Consider the following 27,727-nt stretch of genomic DNA (forward strand, 5'->3'; position numbering starts at 1 on the left):
TTCCCCTCCCAAAAGAATTAGTTACGCGGCTGTGACGCAGACGGCACCCCGCTACCAACTCTCACTTCTGATTGGCCGCGACTGAAGCTCGTCACACGGCCACGCCCTACATCCCTGCCTCGCCTCACCGCCTTCGGACACTTGATAGACCGCCCGGGAGGCCACGCCTCGCACGGGTCCCGCCGCTTAGCGCTCCGATTGGCTGAGGAGACTGGCATGCTTTCCCGCCCCCTGTCCTCTCCGGAGCATCCCGAGGCTGGCGGGGTCCCGCGGAAGTTGTCAGTCAAACTCCTCCCTCCCCGCCCTCCGCGAGGCCCCTCCCCGGGCCGCGCGCCCTCGTGCGCGCGCGCACACGCACACACTCCCGCCCTCTGCTTGTACCAACCACCTTCTCAAGTTGTAGCGGTCGCTCGCCGGGGGTTCTCCGTGGGCGGCCGACGGGCGCGTGGGGGAGGGGGCTCGGACTGCTCGGCGCAGCCAGCGGCGCGTGCGAGCCGAGGGCCCGGGCAGCGGGTCACCGCCCCGGGCGATGAGGGGCTGGCGCTGACAGGGGAGAGCGGGCACGGCGGCGGCGGTTCCGAGGGGACCCGCGACGGCAGCGCCCCGGAGGAGGCTCCCGGCGGGGAGGGCTGCGCTGGCAGCGGCCGCTGAGGGGCCGGCCGGCCGGCCAGCGGGACTGAGGGGACGAGGAGCGCGCTTGGCGTCCGCGCCCCTGTGCCCTCGCCTCAGTTGTCCAAACTTCGGGCTGCGCCCCCTTCCACCCGCCCTCTGCGCCCGGAGTCAACAACTTCTTCAGCCCCGGGAGCTCGCCGCGCGGCGGGGACCAGGAACCTCCGGCGCTGAGATGTGGCCGTGAGGCGTTGGCGGGCGGCGAGGAGCAGCTCGGCGGCGCCCGGGAGCCGGACGGCGGTTTGGCCGGGGGGTCCGGGGCGCAGGGCCGCGAGCTCTCCGCGCCTCTCCCCCGCCGCCTCCTGCTCGTGCCGTCGCCGGCGCGGCCCCGCGCGGTGCAAGCAGTAGCCGGAGCTGCCAGGCGCCAGGGCCGCGGAGATGTCGTCGTCGTCGCCTCCGCCGCCGCCGGGGGCTGCCAGCGCCGCCATCTCGGCCTCGGAGAAAGTGGACGGCTTCACCCGGAAATCGGTGCGCAAGGCACAGAAGCAGAAGCGCTCCCAGGGCTCGTCGCAGTTCCGCAGCCAGGGCAGCCAGGCGGAGCTCTCCCCCTTGCCCCAGCTCAAAGGTAAGCTCCGAGGGCGCAGCCCCGGCCGGCGAGCGCAGGCGGCCGCAGAGCCATTTCCTTCCCCGGGGCTCGCCGAGTGCGCGCCGCGACCCCTGCCCTCCTGTAGTGCAAACGTGTTGGCTGCGGAGTGGTGCTTCTCAGGGCTCCCGGATTCACCCTAACTTCCCACCTGGGGGAGGCCAACACCCTGCCCACCTGCGCGCTGGCTTAACCTGCGCTTCCGATTGGGACTGCGTCCCGCGAGGTAGAATTCTTTCCTCTTCCTCACGCCTGCTCTTCCTGTACCCATCTTGCCTCCACGACCTGCCTTGCCTTGCTCCGTTTTCCAAGTCTCAGCCCCTGTCTGCGGCCCTCTTCCTCCACCTTCACTTCGGCTGTTACCGTCGGCGCCCACGCCGGTCTCCACTCCCCGCCCCATGGATTGTATTTGAGTCGTCGGACCTGGAATCCAAATGCAAACAGCGGTTGAGAGTTATGCTGGTCCTCACGTGCACGAGGGTTTTGGTTTTTTTTTTTTTTTTTTTTTTAAATACGGAAAAAGCCTAAAAGTCGGACTAGTGTAGTGTCTTATTTGTTGGATCGTTAGCTGAAAATACCCGATTGCTTGAGACGGTACAGAGGATCGATGTGGGGACGTGTAGAGGAGTCTGGTGTTGCTTTGCGGTGGAACGGGAACTTGGTTCCCGGGCAGTAATTCAGACTTTGTAGGTTTGTACAGTGATTCAAATTGGTATCCGTGCCTAATGCCTTGCAGAAGTGCTTGGCACTCTTTTTGGCTCACTAACTTTTCCCACTAGATTCAGAGGTTTTTCAGTAAGGTTTTTTTTTTTTTTTTTTTTGGGGGGGTGGTGTTCTAGTTTATTCATTGTGAATTACTAACTTTTAATTTTACAATTTTAATATCTGCCTTGTATGAGACAGAAGTCGTTATGGAATCAGATGACAGTGCTCATAGATATCCAACAAAATTCTGCAACAAGAGAAACTTAATGGAAATCTGAATCATATGTTTTGTAAGGCTGGGAAATTAAAGGTTCATACTCAAAGAGATAAATGTTCAGATTTTTCAAACCATTTGAAAAAAGCTCCACAATCCCCTCAAGGCCAGTCTGGTTCCAATTTGTCTTTGGGCCTGTGTATCCAGCCTTAGCTTGGCAAGGAGTCTAAAGAAAACCCCAGATCAAATCACAGTTGACCTGCAGTAGTTCTGGAACCCCATTCAGACCCTACACTGCTCTGCCTTTTCGAGGTGTTTCTAAATCAAGGACATCCCCCAGCCCAAATCAAACAGGCTTTTGAAAAGAGATTTTAAGATGCATTTAATCTGTGCATGTTCCTTGATTGCTGTTTAGCATACAAAAATTGTTAAAATTTGCATAGGGTAGTCAGTGGTAGACCACAGTGGTAGGCATTGCCAAGACTTTAAAACTCTTGAGCCATGTCACAGTTATAAAAGAATATCATCTTACCAACCAGGACATTGAATTGCTATTCATAGATTTTATATTTTACACTTAATTAAAACATCATGGTTACTTTTATACTGATTTTTTTTCCATTAAATTATCAAATTATTTTTGCATTTCCGAGATTTGGCGCTAGAATTTTTTTCATGTTTAGTTAGCTTGTTATTATAAATTATTTTGGTTCCTTTAGTATTGTACTCACTGATATATTCACTTTTTAATAGAAATAATTTAATACTAAACATATGGCTAGTTTTAACCAGGAGATGTAGCTTTGTATGTTTTGCTTGTAAAAGCCTGGGAAATATATGCATGGAGTCAGTCATCATCTAAGATATGTGGTATTTGGTTCAACAAGTTGAAGGTGCAGTATTTTATTTATAGTGTTTGGTCAGTAGTAGGAGAAAAATAAAATTGGAAATCTAGATTAATTTTAGATATTTGCATTAAAAAGCTATCATAAGGAAAGTTATGCTTGCAAGATAAACTTTTATTGAATAAAACAAGACCTTACTTGGGTTACGGGCTAAAAGGAAAAACTACTTTTACTCCAAATGCCAATATACTTGAAAAGTTATTTTCCTAAAAAAATCAGTTGCTTTGCTTGGTACTTTGGCAGTGTAATTGCTATCACAGTGTTGTGTTTTTTCTGTCACTAGTAGTTTTTTCCATTAGTGGCCTTAAAAAAAAAAAGTGGGAAGCCCTATGTGTATGAAAGAGATTTTTTTCTTCCTGCTCTGAAATATAATCTTATTGTGGAGTGATTCAGATATCTGTGGGCATCCAAGATCTTTCAAGTGTTTATGCCAACCTGCTTATGTTACACTTTGTCCACATGGGCCTAAACTGGAAAGATGCCAGCTAGTTTTCCTCAAAGCATACTGTGAGTGAGGATTAACAAAACAATTTGATCTTTTCATCTGTAAGAAGTTTATTTGTGCAAAATCATTTACTAAGTTGGCTGTAGGATTTTAATGACAAAAATGCTTGCAATAATTTCTTATTGTAGAAAATATTTAATGAACAAGCTTTGTTAAAGTTTTTTTTTTTTTATGAGAAACTGTTAATGTGTGTCCTGAAAAACTGCCTTATATTGTGAAGCTTAAAATAATTTTTTTAAAAACACTTTTAAATCTCATATTCTGTAAACTCCTCTGAGAGCCAGGAACTAGAAAATAAAGTTTGGAGCATTTTATCATTTTTTTCTGTATTTAAAATTTATGTTAGGGGAGTGAGATATTCAGCCTAGCCATTAAGATGCACACATTCCACATCAGGGGTTCTTGGATCCCATCCCTGGCCTACTCCTGACTCCAGCTTCCACCAATGCAGAGACCCTGGGGGGCAGCAGTGATGGTTCAAGTAATTGAGTTCTTTCCACCCCTGTGGGGTTGGATTTCCAGTTCTGGCCTTTTGCCTTGCCTAGCCCAAGCTGCTGGAGGCATCTGGATAGTGGACCAGCAGTTAGGACCTTACTCTGTCTCTCTCTGTAATAACAACAAATTGTGTTAGCATAGGACCTACTTTTTCTACTTTAAACTTTTCATCTGGTAAACAACAATTAGGAAACTTTTAACTATGAAAAAAAAATCTGTTATTCACAATAGAAAATTTTTCAGTCTTTTTAACCTATTTTGTTTAAGTCTTTGGAAGGATTGGTTTGGTAAAATAGCCTGTGTCTTATGTTTACAAGAATGACAGTTTGACAATTTAACATTTCCAAATTGTATTATCTTTGTTTATTTTTAATTATTAAATGATATTGTTTGTAATAAATGAAACATTATAAAGGTGAGCAACCCCTAATTCCTGTTATCTCTTGCTTTTTCTTTTTTAAATGCCATTTTTTTTTTTTTGCATGTTGATTTTGTAACCTGCAACTTTACTGAATTGGTAAAAATCAAACAGATTTTTGTTAGTTTAACTTTTTTATTTTTTAAGATTTATTTATTTGCTAGGCAGCGTTAACAGAGAAGCAGAGGCAGAGAGAAAGATAGAGAGAATGAGAAAGGTCTTCCATCTACTGGTTCACTTCCCAGATGGCCGTAATGGCTGGAGCTTTGCCGATCCGAAGCCAGGAGCCAGGAGCTACTTCCGGGTCTCCCACATGGGTACAGGGGCCCAAGGAGTTGGGCCATCTTCTGTTGCTTTCCCAGCCATACCAGAGAGCTGGGTTGAAAGTGGAGCAGCTGGAGACTTGAACCCGCGCCCACATGGGATAGGCAGCACCGGCTCCTCTCCTGCTTTTTCACACCACCTAAGGTAATGCTGTCATATGACAAGCCATGATTCAGTGTAGTTTTACAAATATTTCTTTTAAAATCTTCAAAAAAGATTTTTACAATTTATTTTTTTTTTTATTTTTATTTATTTATTTATTTATTTTGACAGGCAGAGCGGACAGTGAGAGAGAGAGAGAGAGAGAGAAAGGTACAATTTATTTTATTTATTTGAGGGCAGAGAAAGAGAGAGCGAGCTACCATCTCTGGCTCACTCCCTAAATGCCCATGATAGCTGGGGTGATGGGACTGGCTCAGGCCAAAGCCTGGAACTCAATCCAGGTTTTCCATGTCGGTGGCAGGGACCCAGCTACTGGAGTCATCACCTGCTTGCCCCAAAGGGTGCACATTAGCAGGAAGCCTGGGAACTCAATCCAGTTCGCCCAGGTGCGTGGCAGGGACCCAACTACTTAAGCGATCAACTTGCTGTCTTCAGGGTACAAATAGCTAGAAATGGGATTGGAGCAGGGAACTCAAACCCAGGCCTCTGATATGGAACTTGGGAGTTTCAGCCAGTGATTTAACTATTATGTCAAATGCCTGTCCTCAAGGGCTGTATTTTGTTAGATTATCTCAGCAGCTTTTGGCAAGACCAGTATTAATCCCATTTTATTGATGAGAAAGTTTAGGTTTGAGCAGTTTTGTTTCAGGCCTGTGGTTATTTGTTTGGATGGTGTTGCAACTGATACTGGGACCCAGGTCAAATGATTTTCGTTTTTTTGCCACTTACCTGTTTTATGCAGATGTGAAGTAGGGTGATAGAAAATTTGGGTTCCCTGGGGTTAGTTCTGGGTAAAAGGTGAACTTCTAATCTGAGTCATTTTCCTTATCTGTAAAATGGGGAATGCCTTCTGTCTCCCCAGGATTTTGAGAGTTAAGTGAAATAATGTAAGTGCCTAAAAATAGGCAAATAATGTTAGTTACCATTCTTGTTTTCCCATTTTCATATTTAAAATCGATTAATTTTTAAAATGAAAGATTATTAGTAATGATACTTAAATAGTAAACTTTCCTGGTTGTATTTATTTATAATTGTTTTCAGATGTGATTTATGTGAAGTGAGACATTTTTCAGTATGAATGTAAACATGGAAATATGGTAAAGTCAGACTCTTTAATAAAAACTTAACAAGATTTTTTTTTTTTTTTTAACCATGCAAAGAAATTGAATTGCTGAGTCAAATTGTGTAGATGGGTTTTGAGGTTAAAATCCCCTTTGGCTGAGGTAGAGAACTTCCAGATGGCTCAGATTCCTTGTTGGTCCATTCTTAGTAACTGATCCCACTGGAAGTACTGAGGTCCTACAGAAACAGTGGGGTGGCTTGCTTACCTTTGAAGAGGAGAATGTGTGTGCATATTTTTTTTGAGGTGCATGTTCTTCTGAGATAATTGTGGAACAAGAACACTGACACAATTTGAACTTTCTTAACTATCTTAACTTTTGATGGTGTTAGGAAAACACTACTCAACTTTTAAGATTCATAGATCTTCTTAAGTTAACATCATCCCATCTAAACAGAAAACCCCTTTTGTAATTGAGGTGACACTAAAGGAAGAGTTGAAATGCACCTATCTGAATGTGCTAAGAAAGGGATATACTACAGAGGGATATAACCTTTTAGTTACTTGTAGACTGTTTTCTGGAAGCATTGTCATATCTTTTCTGGAAGAAATATTTAAAACAAATTTTTTCATAAATATACATATTAGAGAAATTGCTAAATATAATATCAATTTCTTCAAATTAAGAAAAAAGTTTGATGTTTAAGCCTAATTTTTTAACATCTTCAAAATTGCTATTTAGGGAGCTGGTGCTGTGGCATAGGGGTTAAAGCCCTGGCCTGCAGTTCCAGCATCTGATATGGGTGCCGGTTCGAGTTCCAGCTGCTCCACTTTCAGTCCAGCTTTCTGCTAACATGCCTGGGAAAGAGGATGGCCCAAGCCCTTGGGCCCTTGCACCTGGGAGACCCGGAGGAGGCTTCTGGCTCCTGGCTTCATATCAGCTCAGCTCCAGCCTTGCTGCCATTTGGGGAATGAACCAGCAGATGGAAGACTTCTCTCCATTTCTGCCTCTCTCTGTAATTCTGTCTTTCAAATAAATACTACTACTACTAATAAAAACTTTTTAAAAATTCCTGTTTAGAATCATACCCCCTCCTTTTTATTACCTTCTCTGATTCTTAATTTAATTTTGTCTTTTTTTATGACAGGCCTAACTGAATAAAGTGATAATCCAGGAAAATGTTTTTGATGCAATAGTGTGACCATTGGGGTAGAGCTGTATCCTAAAATAATAAACTTGTCTTCTGGCATTAGTGATGACTCATAGTGGCTTTGAGCTAGTTGTTTAACCCTGGTAAACTTTAAAGATTATTTGTGAGTCAGGGTTACACAGAGAGAAAAAGAGAGGCAAGAGATAGAGAGAGGTCTTCCATCCGTTGGTTCACTTCCCAGTTGGCCGCAACAGCCGGAGCTGCGCTGATCCAAAGCCAAGAACCTGGAGCTTCCTCCGGGTCTAACCATGTGGGTGCAGGTGCCCAGGGACTTGGACCATCTTCTACTGCTTTCCCAGGCCCTGATAGAGAGCTGGATCAGAAGTGGAGCAGCTGGGACTTGAACTGGCACCTATATGGGATGCCGGCACTGCAGGGGATGGCTTTACTCACTACACCACAGCACCCGCCCAGGTAAACTTTAGTTTAATCGTCTTCACCTGCAAAATAGCATTGTCCCTTGATAAAAATCACAAAGATAAATTAGTCTTTAAGTGTTATTGCCCCTTTGGCTTTTTGCATTTAATTTTTAAAATTTAGCTTTTTAAATTGTAAGCAACTAGGGATGGGCAGTAGGGTTTTGTTGTTGTTTTTGTAATGTGTTTAACACTTTGCTTCTCAGTTCTTGCTGTACACTTGGTGAACTTTAAAAGATATATCAATAGCTGGACCCCAGTCCCAAGAGTAGTTCTAATTAGTGAGTTTTTAAAAGCTCCCAGGGTGGTTCTAATATGCAGCCAGGGTTGAGAATCACTGATTTAGCATTATCTATTGATTTAATTCATTAATTGAAACTGTCCTTTTCTCTGTGATACTCACAGCTTATTACTCAGCCTGTTAACATTTCTTGGCCTCACTTCACCTCTTGGTATTTACATTTCACTCTCTTAAACTATGCTGCCCCCTATGGCCGATCTGCTGCTTTCCTGTTCTCGAAAGTGGCATTTTGGGTATGACAAAATGATTCTATTAGATTTTGCTGTAGTTGTCATAATTAAAGCCTAACTGTTATCATTTGATGCCAGGTGGTCAGTTTTCTTTTCTCTGTGATTTTTTTTTTTAAGAGCTGAGGCTGAGCTAGTAAATAAAATTGACACACATGATAGAAGCTTGCCTAGTTTTAATCCCATCATGGAGAATAATAGGTGATCATTGTATCCACTTTAAAATATAAAACCGATTTACTCTGCGTGCTCACAGCCTTGTTCTGATTCTTGAAGATCTAGACCTCTACCTAAAATTCTATTACTTCAGATGTTATGTACAAGATGCTGAACATAAACTGTGTTTGAACTTAACTGTTTCTGATCTTGCCTTATTTTTTTTGTGTGTGTCAGAAAATTTATTTCTTCAAAGTGCTTTCATCTGGATCATTTTACTTACTCTTGGACACACCTTTTTATTGAAGGTAGTGCAGTGAGGACTCAGGTGTTTTTATTCCTATTTTGTCTTTGGCCTTTCTGCTAACCAGTTCCCTTAACACTTTCATTTGTTGACTGTTATTTTGGACGAGTATTTAGTTGTTATGTAGTGATATATTTCTCCAGAATGAGAAGAAATCTTTGTGAAAACAGAAGTCATTATCTGTTTTTCAGATCTCATTATTGTACCAAATACAGTTTTCTGTGCATAATAAATAAATTAAAAAAATTTTTTGAGAGGCAGAGGAAGAGAGAGCTAAAGCCCCCAGTGGTGGGGGGTGGGGGACAGGATTGGAGGGTGTAATATGGATACAGTCTAGGTCTCGTTTGGGTGGCAGGAGCCCAATTACTTGAGCCATCATTGCTGCTTCCCAGACTGTGTTAGTAGAAAGCTGGAGTCCAGAGCCAGGCATACAACCCAAGGACTTGGTTGTGGGACCTGGGCACCCCAATGGGTATTTTAACCACTATGCCAAACGTCCATGCCAGAATCACTGTTTTGATGAAAGAAATTACTTGTTGGTTGTCTTCTATTTGATTGTCACCTCCTTCCTCCCAGCACACACACACACTCGCTTACAGATTGTGCTTTTTTTCAGTGATGTTTAGTGTTATCTATCAGATTGATTTTTTTCTGTCTTGCTTTTTGTTTTCATATATTTATACCTGAAACTGGTTCAGGTTGATTTAAAATAAGTGAACTCTGAGTTCTTAATACTTTGACAGTAAATGTAGGCTTATTTGCAAATATAGCAATTATTTGCTCTTGTATTTTGCCACTGACTAGAGTGTGAAATGTAACATTACTGATACATTGCTAGGAAAGTTACTATATAAGGTTTGTAGGGAAAAGTAATACTTGATTGACTCCCAAACATGGCCATGTGTATATAAACATTGAAAAAAGTGAAATAGTTTGTAGTAATTTCTAAATTTGAGTGTGGTCATTATTTATTAAAGTTTGTCCTTAAAGGAGATGAAAGGAGCATATTTAAAATGTATAATTACTTGTATCGCATTGTTATGTAACAAGAAATCTGAATACTTTGCTGAAAGAGTTTTACACGACAAGGCTGGGTTTATGCAGAATACACTGTACTTGTCTGAGCAGGATAATTGACTAATAAGCAGTTTCAAGCCTATTTTTTACATTTATCTTTTTGAACTCTTCCCTGAAGAAATTGTTTATGTTGGCACTTTGAGTGATTAATGAAGAATTTTATAAATTCTGCAGTTTCTTTTTAGTTTTTTAAAAAAATTATTTGTTCTGAAAATCAGAGTCAGGGAGAGACAGAGAAAGAGATCCTCCATCCACTGCTTCACTCCCCACATAGCCACAAGAACCAGGGCTAAGCCAGGCTGAAGCTAGGAGCTAGGTGCTTCATTTGGGTCTTCCACGTGGGTGCAAGGGCCCAAACACTTGGACCATCATATGCTGTTTTTCCTGGCCGTTTGCAGGGAGCTGGATCAGAAGTAGAACAGCTGGGACACAAATCAGCACCCAAATGGGACTGCTGGTGTCATGTGGCCTTGCCCACTGTGCCACAATGCCAGCTCCCAAAATTCTGCAATTTTCATGGGATATGCTTAAAGATATCTACTGAGTTTGTTGTTTGACAGTTTGCTGACTAAGATAGGTTCTTATTGCAAAATTCAGAAAACCTATTATTGGTTCTCTGGGATTTCTTGAGAACACACTCCTTCTATTGGAATGATGGTGCTAATTGCACCTACTATGACCTTGCTGTGCTTAAAGGGACCTCAGAAGTGATTTTGATTTAGCCTGTATTGGTAATCAGTTTCACTCTTGTTCTAAATAAATAGCCATATAGTAATTCCATCAAATAAACATACTTTGAAGTAGGGAGAAAGCTTAGATACTTTCTCAGGTTTTGCTTAGTTAATTAATAACTGTACAGATAATAGCTAAAGAGGTTAAATGCCTCAAATAAGGTTGTTTTTAATGATCAGAGTGTCAAATTTTAAATATAACTTAAAAATTTTATATTTTGTCTAATTGTTTTTGCCTTTGTTTCATACTTGCTGATGAAGGGTATTCTAGAATTATAGCTATTACCAAAAATGGATGATTATTTGAACTCATCGTTAATCCCATTCTCTAAGTTGATAGAAGTGAAAAAATATTTTTATAGCCCTTGAATTTTGATGAGCAAAATTGAATGGGTTTTTTAAAACAACTTTTCGGATAAACTATTATAGTTGAAGTTATAAGTAAAATAAAGCAACCTCTGAAGAAACAGGTGTCTAATTTTTAATTTACTCTGCCATTCTTTTAATTGGCCAGATTTTATTTGCCTGTTGCAAAATTAGACATATAATTTGCTTTTAAAAATGTAGTATTGAAACCTCTTCCTATCTTTGGTTTCCATATGTTTAAAATTTAAGTGAACTATTATGAAGGTTAAACATTACTTGCTTGCTTGGTAGAATGAATAAGTTGATGAATGCTTTTTTTTTTTGGTAAGTATCTTGAGGAGTAGCTTATACTTGATGGGGAATACAGATTTACAAGCAGGCAGTTTCAGTAAGTGTTATAATAAACATCATGATAAGATGTTAGAGAAGGATGTGATGGATCTACCCTAAGGTTATGGATTGCTTCCTGAAAGTAACAGGTAAACTGAGAGACTTAAGAGGCCAGAAAATGTTAGTCCAAGATAGAGTCTAAGAGGGTACCAAAAGAAAGAATAATATGTGCAGAGGCATATGTAAGTGAGCATGGCATATTTTGGGAATAGGCGCAATTTATGTGTCAGTGATATAGGATATAATAGGAGACTGGCTAGAGATGAGACTGGAACAACCGAGTCTAGGTCATGGTATTTAAAACATTTTTTTTTTTATTGACACATAGTAATTGTATATATTTGTGGGATGCATTGCTGCATTTCAATATATATATACATATACTATATGTAATGATCAGATCAGAGTAATTGGCATATCTATCACCTCAGACATATTCATATGCTATCTTGAAGAATGAGTGTGGGTGTTATACCGCATTGATACCTGACAGTAGTGGGAAGAGTCTGTTGGGAGATAGGAGACTAAACACTTGCTGGATGCTGCACAGGGATCCAGGGAAGAGATGGAGGTGGCATTGTTTTAGCAGGCAGAGTGGCATCACAGACAGGACTTGGTGAGAGGGAAGAAGTAACGATGATACATACTGAGTTGGCCAACTAGATTTATGACAGCAGTTTATTGAAAAGGAAAAAAGAATCCAGATCAATTTGGGAGGACAGGTTGAAATACCTGTGGAAAATCTTAAGTGAAGCTGCCTAGGGTCTGAAACTAAGCAGAGAGATCTGTGCTAGAGATAAGAGTTTGAGGGGCTGGCGCTATGGCCCAGCAGGTTAACACCCTGGCCTGAAGTGCCGGCATCCCATATGGGTGCCGGTTCTAGTCCCGGCTGCTCCACTTCCAATCCAGCTTTCTGCTATGGCCTGGGAAAGCAGTAGAAGATGGCCCAAGTCCTTGGGTCCTTGCACCCACGCAGGAGACCTGGAAGAAGTTCCTGGCTCCAGATCGGTACAGCTCCAGCTGTTGTGGCCAACTGGGGAGTGAACCATTGAATGGAAGAGACCTATCTCTCTCTGCCTCTCCTCTCTGTGTAACTCTTTCAAATAAATAAATCTTTTTTTTTTTTTTTTTTTTAAAGAACTTCAGCTCTCTGCTGTGGCCCGGGAGTGCAGTGGAGGATGGCCCAAGTGCTTGGGCCCTGCACCCCATGGGAGACCAGGAGAAGCACCTGGCTCCTGGCTTTGGATCGGTGCGGTGCGCTGGCCGTAGCGCGCCAGCCGCAGCAGCCATTGAGAGGTGAACCAATGGCAAAAGGAAGACCTTTCTCTCTGTCTCTCACTGTCCACTCTGCCTGTCAAAAAAAAAAAAAAAACCTTAGTGAAGAGTAATTTAAAAAATAATTTGAGTGTCTAGCTTATAGGTGGCATTTGAAGTGATGGAAGTAGAAGTGATGCCCACTCAAAAATGTGTAGAATAAGAAGAGTCCAAGGAAATATTAGCATTTAAATGATGTTCAAAGGAAAGGAGCCACCAAGATGCAAGAGAGACTACTTGAGTTGAGGCATAGCAGTGAAGGGAAGAGCCTTTTAAAAACTAGAGATAGGTGGAGAGTAGTAACAAAAAGTGACAAGTCCAACAAGAGCTGAAAAGTTCCCGTGGGTTTGGTAGTCTCCAGGCAACGCTGATGACCAAGAGTGTTCAGAGGATGGATAGGCTGAAAATGAGCTATCTACAAGGAAAGTAAGTAGAAATTGTGTAAGTTGTTCAGTAAGTACGGACAACTCTTTCAGGAAATTTGGGAGTTTTCAAGAAAATATAGTAGGTGCTGGGTGGAGAATAAATTGTAGCAGAACAAGATTTCTAGAAGGCAGATCAATTTCAAGATTATTTTAATAGGCTAGGTAAGACATGATGTGACTTGGGAAGGGTGGTAGCAGTAGAGATGGAAAGAGATGTATTTGAGATATGTGTTAGATAGGAATTGTAAACAAATTATTGGAAGGGGAAAGGTGTGAATTCAAGGATCTTTGATCCCTGGGTATCTTTTATCTTAAACACTGGGTGATAGGAATACATCTCACTACTGAAAAATGGTGCACTGGAGAAGGAACCAGGTGTAGAGGGAAAATCCAGACTTGTATTTCGGAAATTTTAAATTTGAGATGTCTATTAGAAACCCATTTATAACATTATCAAATAGACCTTTTATATGTGAATCACAAAGTACCCATTTAGTAATTTCTCCGAGCTTCTGCTTGGGATTCCTGTATCCCATATCAGAGCTCTTTATTTTAATCTCTAATGGCCTTCTGGGGTATTTCATACATTCTGATAATATTTTTGATTTGGGTTGCCTGGATGACCTGACACACAGTATGTTTCAACATATTTTGAGAACTGTTTTTTTTTTTTTTTTTAAGAGATAGAGAAGTAGCTTTTATGGAATTGGAATGACTGTCTTAGAATACGATGCTTAGTATGAGTCATAAATGACTCTCAGTTTGCATGGTTTTCTAAACTCATTTAATTAAAGAATATGCAATGAGATGCCATTTCTTTTATAATGGTTTTATTATTTTTACAAAAAATTATAGACTAATTTAAAAATAACTCAAAAAGAAATATTTCAGGGACTGTCTCTGTGGCACATTGGATTGAGCTTCTGCTTGGGATTCCTGTATCCCATATCAGAACTCTATTTTAATCTCTAATGGCCTGCCTTTAAAGTTTGCTTATTAAAAGATGCCCGTATTTTGATTTACTGATCACTTGGTTTTCTAGCAGGATTGGGACTATCCCATACTCAATGAAGGTAATAGGATGTCCTTGGGATGTGCATGAGGGGAGTCACAAAATACATTGGATTTGTGCATTAACAAGGTTAGACTAACTTAATTGTCTGCTTTCTGCCTTTACCTAAGAGCCACACACAATATTGGGCAGTCACTGCTGTTTTAATATTTACTGAATGAAAGCAAATGCAATTAAATTGACCTAAAGAAACATCATTTTGTATTATGCAGTAATTCACAATTTTGTAATGATTTGCAACTGAGTAATGTTTACATACAACACCACACTTGTTAGTGTTTTGTAGATGAATAAACTAAAACCTAAGTAAGTTATATTCTTGGGCAGCTCATTTATAACAATCTTCAGAATTGTTTATTTGTTCCTCCTCTGTAATGTTAAACTGAAGATGCTTATTGCCTGCACAAAAGCAGAAGTGAGCATCTCATTTCATATTGCAAAAAGAGAAATAATTGTAATTGAGAGTCTTATCAAGAGATACTGTTTTCTTTGAGGTGCCTTGCCAGTAGGCCAGTTTTGAACATAAACTTTTCTAAGGACTTTGAAAGTAGGGGATCTTCGTTTCTTAAATACTTCCAATACGAAAATGTTTACGGAGCTTTGTAGTCTCTCTGTTAGCATTGCCCCCAGCTCCTGCCGCCACCTTAAGTAACCTAAAATTTTTCTCCAAAAGTTTGAGAGCATTTGTTTTATGAATAGTACTGAGAAGCAAGATGAACTGCTAAGTCTCTCAGGACTTGTGTATTACAGCTAGGATTATAATTTGGAGTCATTAACTACTCAGTTAAAATTATAATGACCTGTAATTAGCTTGGAGAAGTTGTAGATTATCAAGAACTGATTAGACTCTATTTATTTTTATTTCTTTTAAAGTGCTGGATATATTTTAGATTCCCTCCACATTACAATTTTGAGAACATTTTTAAAAATACTCTGGTCAAATTAACATAGCGATGTCTTATCAATTTTTCCCAATTTGACAGAGGAAAATAAGTTGGGGCAAGATAACTGAGACTGAGACAAAAAAAGTCAGTTGGGCTACTTTATTGTTACTTTATTGATTTTATTTTCCTGCTAAAACCTCCAGACAAGCTGAAATTAGATTATTATACGTTGTCTCCTTAAGTAGTTTTCCACATGCATTTGGGCTTCCAGTGAATGAGCCAACCTAACTTTGAATCCAAAGTGGAAATAAAGTAACACATGTAGCAAGGAAATGCTTTTAAGATGCATTTACTTTCCATAGTCATGTTTCCATTGTTTTGATCATTTATATAGGTGAGGTAAAAATAACCCAGCTGCTACCAGATACCTAGGCACTGGTTTTGATATTTGTATATGTACATATATATTTAATTTATTTATTTGAAAGGCAGACAGAGATCTTCCATCAGCTGGTTCACTCCCCAAATGGCTGTAACAGTCAGGTCTGGACCAGGCTGAAGCCAGAAATCTGGAACTCAGTTCTGGTCTCCCTTGTGAGTGGTAGGGGCCAAAGTACAAGAGCTGTCATCTGCTGCTCTTCGAGCCCCCTGCAGGTAGTTGGCTCCCTAGCAAAGCAGCTGGAACTCAAACCAGCACTCCAAACTTGGGACCCCAGTGTTGCAGCCTTCTGGGGTATTTCATATATTCTGATAATATTTTTGATTTGGGTTGCCTGGATGACCTGACACACAGTATGTTTCAACATATTTTGAGAACTGTTTTTTTTTTTTTTTAAGAGATAGAGAAGTAGCTTTTATGGAATTGGAATGACTGTCTTAGAATACGATGCTTAGTATGAGTCATAAATGACTCTCAGTTTGCATGGTTTTCTAAACTCATTTAATTAAAGAATATGCAATGAGATGCCATTTCTTTTATAATGGTTTTATTATTTTTACAAAAAATTATAGACTAATTTAAAAATAACTCAAAAAGAAATATTTCAGGGACTGTCTCTGTGGCACATTGGATTGAGCTTCTGCTTGGGATTCCTGTATCCCATATCAGAGCTCCAGTTTGAGTCCTGACTGCTCCACGCATCAGATCCAGTATCCTGCACATGCACCTGGGGGAGATAGCAGATAATGGCCCTAGTACTTGGGTTCCTGCCACCATCATGGGAGAACTTGGATGGAGTTTCTGGCTTCTGTCTCCAGTCTGAAGTAGCCCTGGTTGTTGTGAGCATTTTGGGGAGTGAACCAGTGAATGGAAAACATATCTCTGTCACTTTGCCTCTTGAATAATTAAATCTGGAGGGGTAGAATATTACAAAGCTAGAAAATAAAAAATCTCCATCTAGAGGAGACCTCTTAAATTTTTGAGCATGTTCCCTTATTTTCCCATTAATAGAATCACATATTTGCTATCCTGCAATTCATTCTTTTCACAAATTTAAGTAGCGTACTTCTTCTTCTTCTTCTTCTTCTTTTTTTTTTTTTGACAGGCAGAGTGGATAGTGAGAGAGAGAGAAAGCTCTTCCTTTTTGCCATTGGTTCACCCTCCAATGGCCGCTGCGGCCGGCGCATCTCGCTGATCCGAAGCCAGGTGCTTCTCCTGGTCTCCCATGGGGTGCAGGGCCCAAGGACTTGGGCCATCCTCCACTGCCTTCCCGGGCCATAGCAGAGAGCTGGCCTGGAAGAGAGGCAACCGGGATGGAATCTGGTGCCCCAACCGGGACTAGAACCCAGTGTGCCAGCGCTGCAAGGTGGAGGATTAGCCTGTTAAGCCACGGTGCTGGCCAGTAGCGTACTTCTAACAAGAAATATTACAATCAATTTATCATTTGTTAAAAGATTTATTTCATTTATTTGAAAGGCAGAATTACAGAGAGGCAGATAAAAGAGAGGTCTTCCAACTACTGGTTCAGTCCTCAAATGGCCTTAACAGAGAGCTGGGCTGATCTAAAGCCAGGAGCCAGGAGCATCTTCTGGGTCTCCCATGAAGGTCCAGGGGCCCAAGCACTTGGCTCATCTTGTGCTGTTTTCCCAGGCATGTTAGCAGGGAGCTGGGTTGGAAGTGGAGCAGCTGGGGCTCGTCTTTATGGGATGCTGGGGTCACAGGTGGAGGCTCAACCCACTAAGCCACAATGCCAGCCCCTAGTATTCTGCTTTCTAAAGTCCAATGTTCTACATCTCAAAAAATTTGTATAACATGCCCTATTAACTCATCTTTATTCCTTGTTTTTTCTTGTTTCCTTGGAAGTGGATTTTGAATACAAAAAGTAACATACAGCTAACTTTTTTGAAATAAAAATTGATCAATGTGGGCTGGCGCCGGGGCTCATTAGGCTAATCTTACTCCGCCTTGCGGCGCCGGCATACCGGGTTCTAGTCCCGGTTGGGGCTCCAGATTCTGTCCCGGTTGCCCCTCTTCCAGGCCAGCTCTCTGCTGTGGCCAGAGAGTGCAGTGGAGGATGGCCCAAGTCCTTGGGCCCTGCACCCCATGGGAGACCAGGAAAAGTACCTGGCTCCTGTCTTCGGATCAGCGTGGTGCGCCGGTTGCAGCACGCCAGCCGCGGCGGCCATTGGAGGGTAAACCAGTGGCAAAAGGAAGACCTTTCTCTCTGTCCTTCTCTCTCACTGTCCACTCTGCCTGTCAAAAAAAAAAAAAAAAAGATCAATGTATTTTAACCTTTCTATAATGTAATTGTTATAGATGTACTTATAATGTGATATCTACAGTTTTTCCCACCATTTTTAATTTTAATGAAATCACAGAACCTTAAGTCATATTTAGTTACAGTAATGTGAATCATTTGTTAATAAATGTTTTCATTGTTATTTTATCATAGCTTCATCTCTAAATTTTCAAATAAATCTGATTTTAGACTCTTAGTTATTAATATTCTAGGGATATTGCCAAAAAAAGCTTCATGTCCTATATTCTGTGCCAATTTCTTAAATTAGAATCTTGGATTTTATCCTCAGCATGTCACTGTAGTGGTGTTGCTGGTTGCTATGATACAGTGCTTGTTCTATAATTTGTAGCATGAATTCTATATGAGATCTTACTTCAGATTGCAAATATGTGAGCGGCAGTAGTTGGGGATATGGTATATTTTTCCTTTATGGAAAAGTACACTTCCAAGACTGTTATTTCTGTTATAAATGATAATACTTGCTACTTCATTATCCTTAAATGTGAAATAGAGAACTAATGATGAACAGCTTGAAATAACTTGGTTATCCCTAAGAATTTTAGTTTGTCATATTGTTTTTAATGAGGATGGGCAAGAAGAAGAAAAGACTTTATGATAAGGAATATATTAAAATTTCAGTGTTCTACTTGGTATTTGAGAACTTTAGAGAAATCAGTATATACTAGATTTTCTGGTAAGGTGCATTTGAAACAATATCAACAAAGCCTCATTACAGGTAAAACTCCAAAATATCTTACTGCACTGGATTAAAAAAAAAGTACTGCATTTTTAAAAATTCAGTGCACAGACCTCTACGTAGCCATATTAATAAAGTAATAATACTATTTTTCCATTTTTGTGTTGGTTTGGGAGTTTTCATTTACCCCATTTTTTTGAAAAACTTTATTAATCAATTTAGTATTATAAATTTTAGTCAACAAAGACAAAACAAGGGGATTCTAGCTGTATATGTGCTGTATACACATTTGTGGTAAAATGAAGTTTATGTGATTATTGATCAGTGGCATTACTATAATTGTCTTTAAATTTTTACTGTCTTTAATAATGTCTTGAGGATTTGATATAAAAGTATTTCAGAGACTGGGACTGAACTAAATTTTTAAAACAGCTTTATTGAGGTAAAATTCACATACCATGTAATTCTCCCATTTAAAGTGTACAATTCACTGGCTTTTAGTATATTCTTAAGTATGCTCAATCTCAAAAGTCAATTTTAAAATAGTTTGATCACTTGAAAAACAAGTTCCTGTGTCCCTTTTAACCATCTCGTAACTACCCTAGTCCCTAAGTACTCTTCCTCCCTCCAACCCTAAGCAACCACTAATCTACCTTTTGTGTCTATGAATTTCTGAATTCTGAACATTACATATGAATGTCATCTTTTGCGACTTCTTTAATTTTCTACAGTTTTTTCAAGGTTCATCCATGTTGTAGTATGTATCAGTAATTGATTCTTTGTTTTTTTTAAAGATTTATTTATTTATTTGAAAGTCTTACACAGAGAGAGGAGAGACAGAGAGAGAGAGGTCTTCTGTCCGATGGTTTACTCCCCAGATGGCCTCAACAGCTGGAGCTGCACAGATCCGAAGCCAGGAGCTTCTTCCGGGTCTCCCATGCAGGTACAGGGGCCCAATGACTTGGGCCATCTTCTACTGCTTTCCCAGACCATAGCAGAGAGCTGAATTGGAAAAGCAGCAGCCAGGACTAGAACCGGTACCCATATGGGATGCTGGCGCTTCAGGCCAGGGCATTAACTCGCTGCGCCACAGCACCGGCCCCAGTAATTGATTAATTTTTATGAATAATATTCTGTTGTATGTCTATACCACATTTTATTCATACATGCATCATTTGGGTTGTTTCTACATTTTGGCTATTACAAATAATGCTGCTTTGGGGCCAGTGCTGTGGCATAGTGGGTAAAGCCGCTGCTGCAGTGCCTGCATCCCATATGGACACCAGTTTGAGTCCCAGCTGCTCCGCTTCCGACCCCGCTTTCTGCTGTGGTCTGGAAAGGCAGTGTAGGATGGCCCAAATCCTTAGGTCCTTGCACCCACGTGGGAAGACCCGGAAGAAACTACTGGCTCGATACAGCTCTAGCCGCTAGAGCCAACTGGGGAGTGAACAAGTGGATAGAAGACCTCTCTCTCTCTCTCTCTCTCTCTCTCCCCCTCTCCCTCTCCCTCTCTCTCTCTGCGTCTCCTTCTCCCTCTGTGGAACTTGGACTTTCAAATAAATAAATGAATCTTTAAAAAAAACAAATGTTGCTGCTATAAGTATTTATGTACAAGTTTCTATGTAGATACATGTTTTCATTGCACTTGGGGGAGTATTAAGGAATGGAATTGCTGAGTCAGATGGAAATTCTGGGTTTCGTTGCTGGAGGAATTGCCGCACTCTTCCACTATGGCTGTACCATTTTACATTTTGCCACACTCTTCCACAATGGCTGCACCATTTTACATTCCCACCTGTAGAGAATGAGGGCCTGTTCACTCCACATCTTTACCAATACTTCTTATTCTGATTTTTATTTTTCACTTATAACCATCCTAATGGATGTGAAGAGGTGTCTCGCTGTGGTTGTGATTTACATTTCCCTAATGACTAATGATGTGTCAAGCATCTTTTAATGTGTTTATTGGCCATTTATGTATCTTCCTTGGAAAAAAGTCTCTTCAGATCCTTTGCCCATTTTTTAATCAAGCTGCTTTTTTTTAATCATTGAATTGTAAGAATTTTTTTTTTTAAGATTGATTTATTTATTTGAAAGGCAGGGTTACAGAGAGAGAAGGAGAGACGGAAGGAAGGAAGGAAGGGAGGGAGGGAGGGAGGCGCTCCATCTGCTAGTTTACTCCCAAAATGACACAACAGTCAGGGAGGGAGGGAGGGAGGCTCTCCATCTGGTAGTTCACTCCCAAAATGACACAACAGGCAGGACTGGACCAGGCTGAAGAGTCGAGATTCATCAGGATCTTATACAAGGGTAGCAGAATGGGTGAAGTACTTGGGCCATCTTCTACTGCTTTTCCAGATAGGAAGTGGAGCAGCTGAGATCCGAACTGATGCCCATAAGTTACGCTGGCACTGTAGGCAGCAGCTTAACATGTCGTGCCATAGCGCCAGCCCTAAGAATTCTTATTCTTGATAAAAGTCCGTTGGGCTGTTTATTTTCTTGATGAAAAGAACAACAAATGTTTTAAATTTTCATTGTCTAAATAAATCACCTTTTTCTTGTTATGCTTATGGTATCATATCTAAGGATCTCTTCCCAAATGTGAGGTCATGAAGATTTACCTGTATGTTTTCTTCTAAGAACTTCATAATTTTAACCTTTTGGTTAAAATTTAGATCTTTGGCCATACTGAGTTAATTTTTGTATAGAATATAATATTAATTCATTCTTTTGCATGTGGTTACCCAGTTGTCCTAGCACTATTTGTTGAAGAGTCTGTTCTTTTTCCACTAAATGGTCTTGGTGCCCTTTCTGAAAATTGATTGGCCCATGATTTTATTTCTGGATTCTCAGTTCCATCCCATTGATCTATATATATGCTTATATTCTTGTACCTTTATCACACTGTCTTCATTACTGTTGTTTCATAGTAAATTTTGAAATGGCGACAGGTGAATCTTCCTACTTTTTCAACATTGTTTTGGATATTCTGGGTCACTTGAAATGATAGGTTACTGACATAAGATCATTGTTCCTATACTGTTCCCTCTAAGCACTATTTTAACTGTTTGATGAGTTTCTGTATGTTGTGTCTTCATTTACATTTGTTTCAAAGTACTTTCTCATTTTCCTTTAGATTTCTTTTTTGATCCTTAGTTATTAGGAGCATATTGTTTAATTTCCTCATTTTTGTGGGATTCTCTCTTTTTTTAATCTTTTGTATCAAAGAACATACTTTGTATTATTTCTGTCTTCCAGATTTTTTTCAGGTTTGTTTTATGACTGTCATTTAGATTGTCTTGGAGATTATCCCATGTATAATTCAGAATATTCTTCCGTTGAGTGGAATATTCCAAAGTGAATATAAATTACATAGTGTTATAAGTGTCTGTAAGGTCTAGTTGGTTTATGATATGTACAAACCTTCTGTGTCTTTGTTGATCTTCTACCTCATTGTTCTATTCGTCATTGAAAGTGAACTCTCGTCTCCAACTGTTACTGCTGAATTGTCTATTTCTGGGATGTGTTTTGAAACCAGACTGAGTCTCCCATCTGGATGGCAAGGACCCAAGTACTTGACTCATCATCTGCTGCCTCCCAGGGTGTGCATTATCAGGAAACTGGATTGGAAACCTAGCTGGGACTTGAACTCAGGCCATGTGGGATGCAAGTGCCCCAAGTGGTATCTTAAATGCTGGGCCAAATGCCTGCCCCTAGTTAGATCATTTTTAAAAATCCTCTGACAGTCTCTGCCTTTGATTGGCTTAATTCATCCACATTTGTTACTTTTGATATAAAATTTTATTTTGTTTTCTGTGTACCTCCTTCATGTTTTGTGTGTGTGTATTTGTGTTCTTCCTTTCCTGCTTTCTTTAGTAGAGTTAATGAATGTTTTCTAATGCAGTATTTAAATTTGTTTAATGATCTTTTTAACTGTACTTTTTTGAAGCTTAGTTTTTTGTTCTTGGGTTTTATTATAATTTGAGGATACTTCAGAATGTAGAAAATGAAATGAAAAGATGTATTTATTTTGTTGCAAAAATCTTGAAATATGCATAGTTTTTTTTTAATTAAACTTTTATTTAATGAATATAAATTTCCAAAGTACAGCTTATGGGTTACAATGGCTTCCCCCTCCCAAAACTTCCCTCCCACCCACAACCCTCCCCTTTCCCGCTCCCTCTCCCCTTCCAATCACATCATGATTCATTTTCAATTCTCTTTATATACAGAAGATCAGTTTAGTATATATTAGGTAACGATTTCAACAGTTTGCCCCCATATAGCAACACAAAGTGAAAAAAATACTGATGGAGTACTAGTTATAGCATTAAATAAGAGTGTACAGCACATTAAAGACAGAGATCCTACATAATTTTTTTAAAAAAAATTAATTAATTTTCTATGCCATTTCCAATTTAACACCAGGGTTTGTTTGTTTGTTTGTTTGTTTTTTTCATTTCCAATTATCTTTATATACAGAAGATTGATTCAGTATATAATTAGTAAAGATCTCATCAGTTTGTACCCATGCACAAACACAAAGTGTAAAAATACTGTTTCAGTACTAGTTATAGCATCACTGCACATTAGACAACACATTAAGGACAGATCCCATATGGGATGTAAGTACACAGTGACTTCTGTTGCTGACTTAACAATTTGACACTCCTGTTCATGGCGTCAGTAATCTCCCTAGGCTCTAGTCATGAGTTGCCAGGGCTATGGAAGCCTTTAGGGTTCGCTGACTTTGATCTTATTCCGATAGGGTCATAGTCAAAGTGGAAGTTCTCTCCTCCCTTCAGAGAAAGGTACCTCCTTCTTTGATGGCCCCGTTCTTTCCACTGGGATCTCACTCACAGAGATCTTTCATTTAGGTCTTCTTTTTTTCTTTTTTCTTTTCCTTGGTATCTTGGCTTTCCATGTCTACAATACTCTCATGGGCTCTTCAGCCAGATCCGAATGCCTTAAGGGCTGATTCTGAGGCCAGAGTGTTGTTTAGGATGTCTGCCATTCTATGAGTCTGCTATGTATCCCACTTCCCATGTTGGATCTTTCTCTCCCTTTTTGATTCTATCAGTTAGTATTAGCAGACACTTGTCTTGTTTGTGTGATCCCTTTGATTCTTAGACCTATCAGAGACATCGAATGTGAACTGAAATTGATCACTTGGACTAGTGAGATGGCATTGGTACATGCCACCTTGATGGGATTGTATTGGAATCCCCTGGCACATTTCTAACTCCACCATTTGCGGCAAGTCTGATTGTGCATGTCCCAAATTGGACATCTCCTCCCTCTCTTTTTCCACTCTTAAATTTAACAGGGATCACTTTTCAGTTAAAATTTAAACACCTAAGAATAATTGTGTGTTAATTACAGAGTTCAACCACTAGTACTAGAACAACAACAACAACAACAACAACAAATACTAAAAAGGATAAAGTATTACATTGTACATCTAGAGTCAGGACAAGAGCTGATCAGGTCATTGTTTCTTATAGTGTCCATTTCACTTCAACAGGTTTCCCCTTTGGTGCTCAGTTAGTTGTTGCCGATCAGGGAAAACAAATGATATTTGTCTCTTTGGGACTGGCTTAATTCACTGAGCATGATGTTTTCCAGATTCCTCCATCTTGTTGCAAATGACTGGGTTTCATTGTTTCTTACTGCTGTGTAGTATTCTATGGAGTACATGTCCCATAATTTCTTTATCCAGTCTACTGTTGATGGGCATTTGGGTTAGTTCCACGTCTTAGCTATTGTGAATTGAGCTGCAATAAACATTAATGTGCAGATGGCTTTTTTATTTGCCAAATTAATTTCCTTTGGGTAAATTCCAAGGAGTGGGATGGCTGGGTTGTATGGTAGGGTTATGTTCAGGTTTCTGAGGAATCTCCAGACTGACTTCCATAGTGGCTTAACCAGTTTGCATTCCCACCAACAGTGGGTTAGTGTCCCTTTTTCCCCACATCCTCTCCAGCATCTGTTGTTGGTAGATTTCTGAATGTGAGCCATTCTCACCGGGGTGAGGTGAAACCTCATTGTGGTTTTGATTTGCATTTCTCTGATTGCTAGTGATCTTGAACATTTTTTCATGTGTCTGTTGGCCATTTGGATTTCTTCTTTCGAAAAATGTCTATTGAGGTCCTTGGCCCATCTCTTAAGTGGGTTGTTTGTTCTGTTGTTGTGGATTTTCTTGATTTCTTTGTAGATTCTGGTTATCAACCCTTTATCTGTAGTATAGTTTGCAAATATTTTTTCCCATTCTGTCGGTTGCCTCTTCACTTTCCTGACTGTTTCTTTTGAAGTACAGAAACTTCTCAATTTGATGCAATCCCAAATGTTAATTTTGGTTTTGACTGCCTGTGCTCCTGAGGTCTTTTCCAAGAAGTCTTTGCCTGTGCCTATATCTTGCAGGGTTTCTCCAATGCTCTCTATTAATTTGATGGTTTCGGGTCGTAGATTTAAGTCTTTAATCCATGTTGAGTGAATTTTTGTGTAAGGTGAAAGGTATGGGTCTTACTTCAAGCTTCTGCATGTGGAAATCCAATTTTCCCAGCACCATTTATTGAACAGGCTGTCCTTATTCCAGGGATTAGTTTTGGATCTTTGATCAAATATAAGTTGGCTGTAGATGTTTGGATTGATTTCTGGTGTTTCTATTCTGTTCCATTGGTTTATCCATCTGTTTCTGTACCAGTACCATGCTGTTTTGATAACAGCTGCCCTGTAGTATGTCCTGAAATCTGGTATTGTGATGCCTCCGGCTTTGTTTTTGTTGTACAAGATTGCTTTGGCTATTCGAGGTCTTCTGTGTGTCCATATGAATTTCAGCATCATTTTTTCCAGATCTGAGAAGAATGTCTTTGGTATCTTGATTGGTATTTCATTGAATGTATAAATTGCTTTTGGGAGAATAGACATTTTGATGATATTGATTCTTCCAATCCATGAGCATGGAAGATTTCTCCATTTTTTGGTATCCTCTTCTATTTCTTTCTTTAAGGTTTTGTAGTTTTCATCGTAGAGATCTTTAACGTCCTTGGTTAAGTTTATTCCAAGGTATTTGATTGTTTTTGTAGCTATTGTGAATGGGATTGATCTTAGAAGTTCTTCCTCAGCCGTGGCATTGCCTGTGTATACAAAGGCTGTTGATTTTTGTGCATTGATTTTATATCCTGCTACTTTTCCAAACTCTTCGATGAGTTCCAGTAGTCTCTTAGTTGAGTTCTTTGGCTCCCCTAAATAAAGAATCATATCATCTGCAAAGAGGGATAGTTTGAGTTCTTCCTTCCCAATTTGTATCCCTTTAATTTCTTTTTCTTGCCTAATAGCTCTGGCTAAAACTTTCAGAACTATATTGAATAGCAGTGGTGAGAGTGGGCATCCCTGTCTGGTACCAGATCTCAGCGGAAATGCTTCCAACTTTTCCCCATTCAATAGAATGTTGGCCGTGGGCTTTTCATATATTGCTTTGATTGTATTGAGGAATGTTCCTTCCATACCCAGTTTGCTTAGAGTTTTCATCATGAAAGGGTGTTGTATTTTATCAAATGCTTTCTCTGCGTCTATTGAGAGAATCATATGGTTTTTCTTCTGCAGTCTGTTAATGTAGTGTATTACGTTGATTGTTTTGCGAACGTTGAACCATCCCTGCATACCAGGGATAAATCCCACTTGGTCTGGGTGGATGATCTTTCTGATGTGTTGTTGCATTCTATTGGCCAGAATTTTATTGAGTATTTTTGCATCTATGTTCATCAGGGATATTGGTCTGTAATTCTCTTTCAATGCTGCATCTTTTTCTGGCTTAGGAATTAAGGTGATGGTGGCTTCATAGAAAGAATTTGGGAGGATTCCCTCTTTTTCAATTGTTTTGAATAGTTTGAGAAGAATTGGAGTTAGTTCTTCTCTAAATGTCTGGTAGAACTCAGCAGTGAATCCATCTGGTCCTGGGCTTTTCTTTGTTGGGATGGCCTTTATTACTGTTTCAATTTCTGTGTCAGTTATGGGTCTGTTTAGGTTTTCTTTGTCTTCCTGGCTCAATTTAGGTAGGTTGTATGTGTCCAAGAATCTGTCCATTTCTGATAGATTTCCCTGTTTGCTGGCATACAAGTCCTTGTAGTAATTTCTGATGATTCTTTTTATTTCTGTGGTGTCTGTTGTTACGTTTCCCATTTCATCTCTGATCCTATTGATTTGGGTCTTTTCTCTTCTTTTTTTAGTTAGTTGGGCCAATGGGGTGTCAATTTTGTTTATTTTTTCAAAAAACCAGCTCCTTGTTTGGCTGATTTTTTGTAATGTTTTTTTGGATTCAATCCTGTTGATTTCTTCTTTGATTTTAATTATTTCTCTTCTCCTACTGGGTTTGGGTTTGGTTTGCTGCAGATTTTCTAGATCCTTGAGATGACTTGAAAGCTCATCTATTTGGTGCCTTTCCAATTTCTTGATGTAGGCACCTATTGATATAAACTTTCCTCTTAACACTGCTTTTGTTGTATCCCATAGGTTTTGGTATGTTGTGCTTTTATCCTCATTTACTTCCAGAAAATTTTTGATTTCTCTTTTAATTTCTTCTATGACCCATTGTTCATTCAGGAGCATGTTGTTCAATCTCCATGTGTTTGCACGTGCTCTAGGGATTCCCGAGTTGCTAATTTCCAATTTCATTCCTTTGTGGTCTGAGAAGTTGCATGGTATGATTCTAATTCTTTTGAATTTGCTGAGGCATGCTTTATGGCCTAGTATGTGGTCAATCCTAAAGAAGGTTCCATGTACTGCTGAGAAGAATGTAAAGTCCTTAGATGTAGGGTGAAATGTTCTGTAGATATCTGTTAGATCCATTTGGGCTATAGTGTTATTTAAATCTACTGTCTCCTTGTTGATCTTCTGTCCTGTTGATCTGTCTGTCTCTGAGAGTGGAGTATTGAAGTCCCCCAGTACTATTGTATTGGGGTCTAAGTCTCCCTTTAAGTCCCTTAACAAGTCTTTTAAATAAGCTGGTGCCCTGTAATTAGGTGCATATACATTGATAATCGTTATATCTTCCTGTTGAATGGATCCCTTAATCATTAAATAGTGCCCCTCTTTGTCTCTCCTAACAGTTTTTGTGGTAAAGTTTATGTTGTCCGATATTAAGATGGCTACGCCCGCTCTTTTTTCATTTCTGTTGGCATGGTATATATTTTTCCAGCCTTTCACTCTCAGCTTGTATGGATCATTGTTGGATAGATGGGTTTCTTGTAAGCAGCAAAAGGACGGGTTTTGTTCCTTAACCCAATCAGCCAATCGGTGTCTTTTAACTGGACAGTTCAAGCCATTAACATTCAATGTGACTATTGAGAAGGAGTAACTTTGCCCTGTCATTTGCCAAAG

The 27,727-nt window shown here is 40.0% G+C and overlaps 1 protein-coding gene across 1 annotated transcript in view; it reads left to right on the top strand.

Moving 5' to 3' along the window:
- The first annotated feature begins 425 nt into the window (after positions 1–425).
- The window catches only part of PPP2R5A (protein phosphatase 2 regulatory subunit B'alpha), a 92,832-nt gene continuing 65,530 nt past the window's right edge, over positions 426–27,727 (top strand). The window contains exon 1 of the mRNA XM_062210309.1: positions 426–1,234. Coding sequence (XP_062066293.1) covers positions 1,048–1,234 — 187 coding nt within the window. The 5' untranslated portion in view covers positions 426–1,047. The remainder of the gene's footprint in view (positions 1,235–27,727) is intronic.

Source organism: Lepus europaeus, chromosome 14 (genome assembly GCF_033115175.1).
Source record: "Lepus europaeus isolate LE1 chromosome 14, mLepTim1.pri, whole genome shotgun sequence".
NCBI lineage: Eukaryota > Metazoa > Chordata > Mammalia > Lagomorpha > Leporidae > Lepus > Lepus europaeus.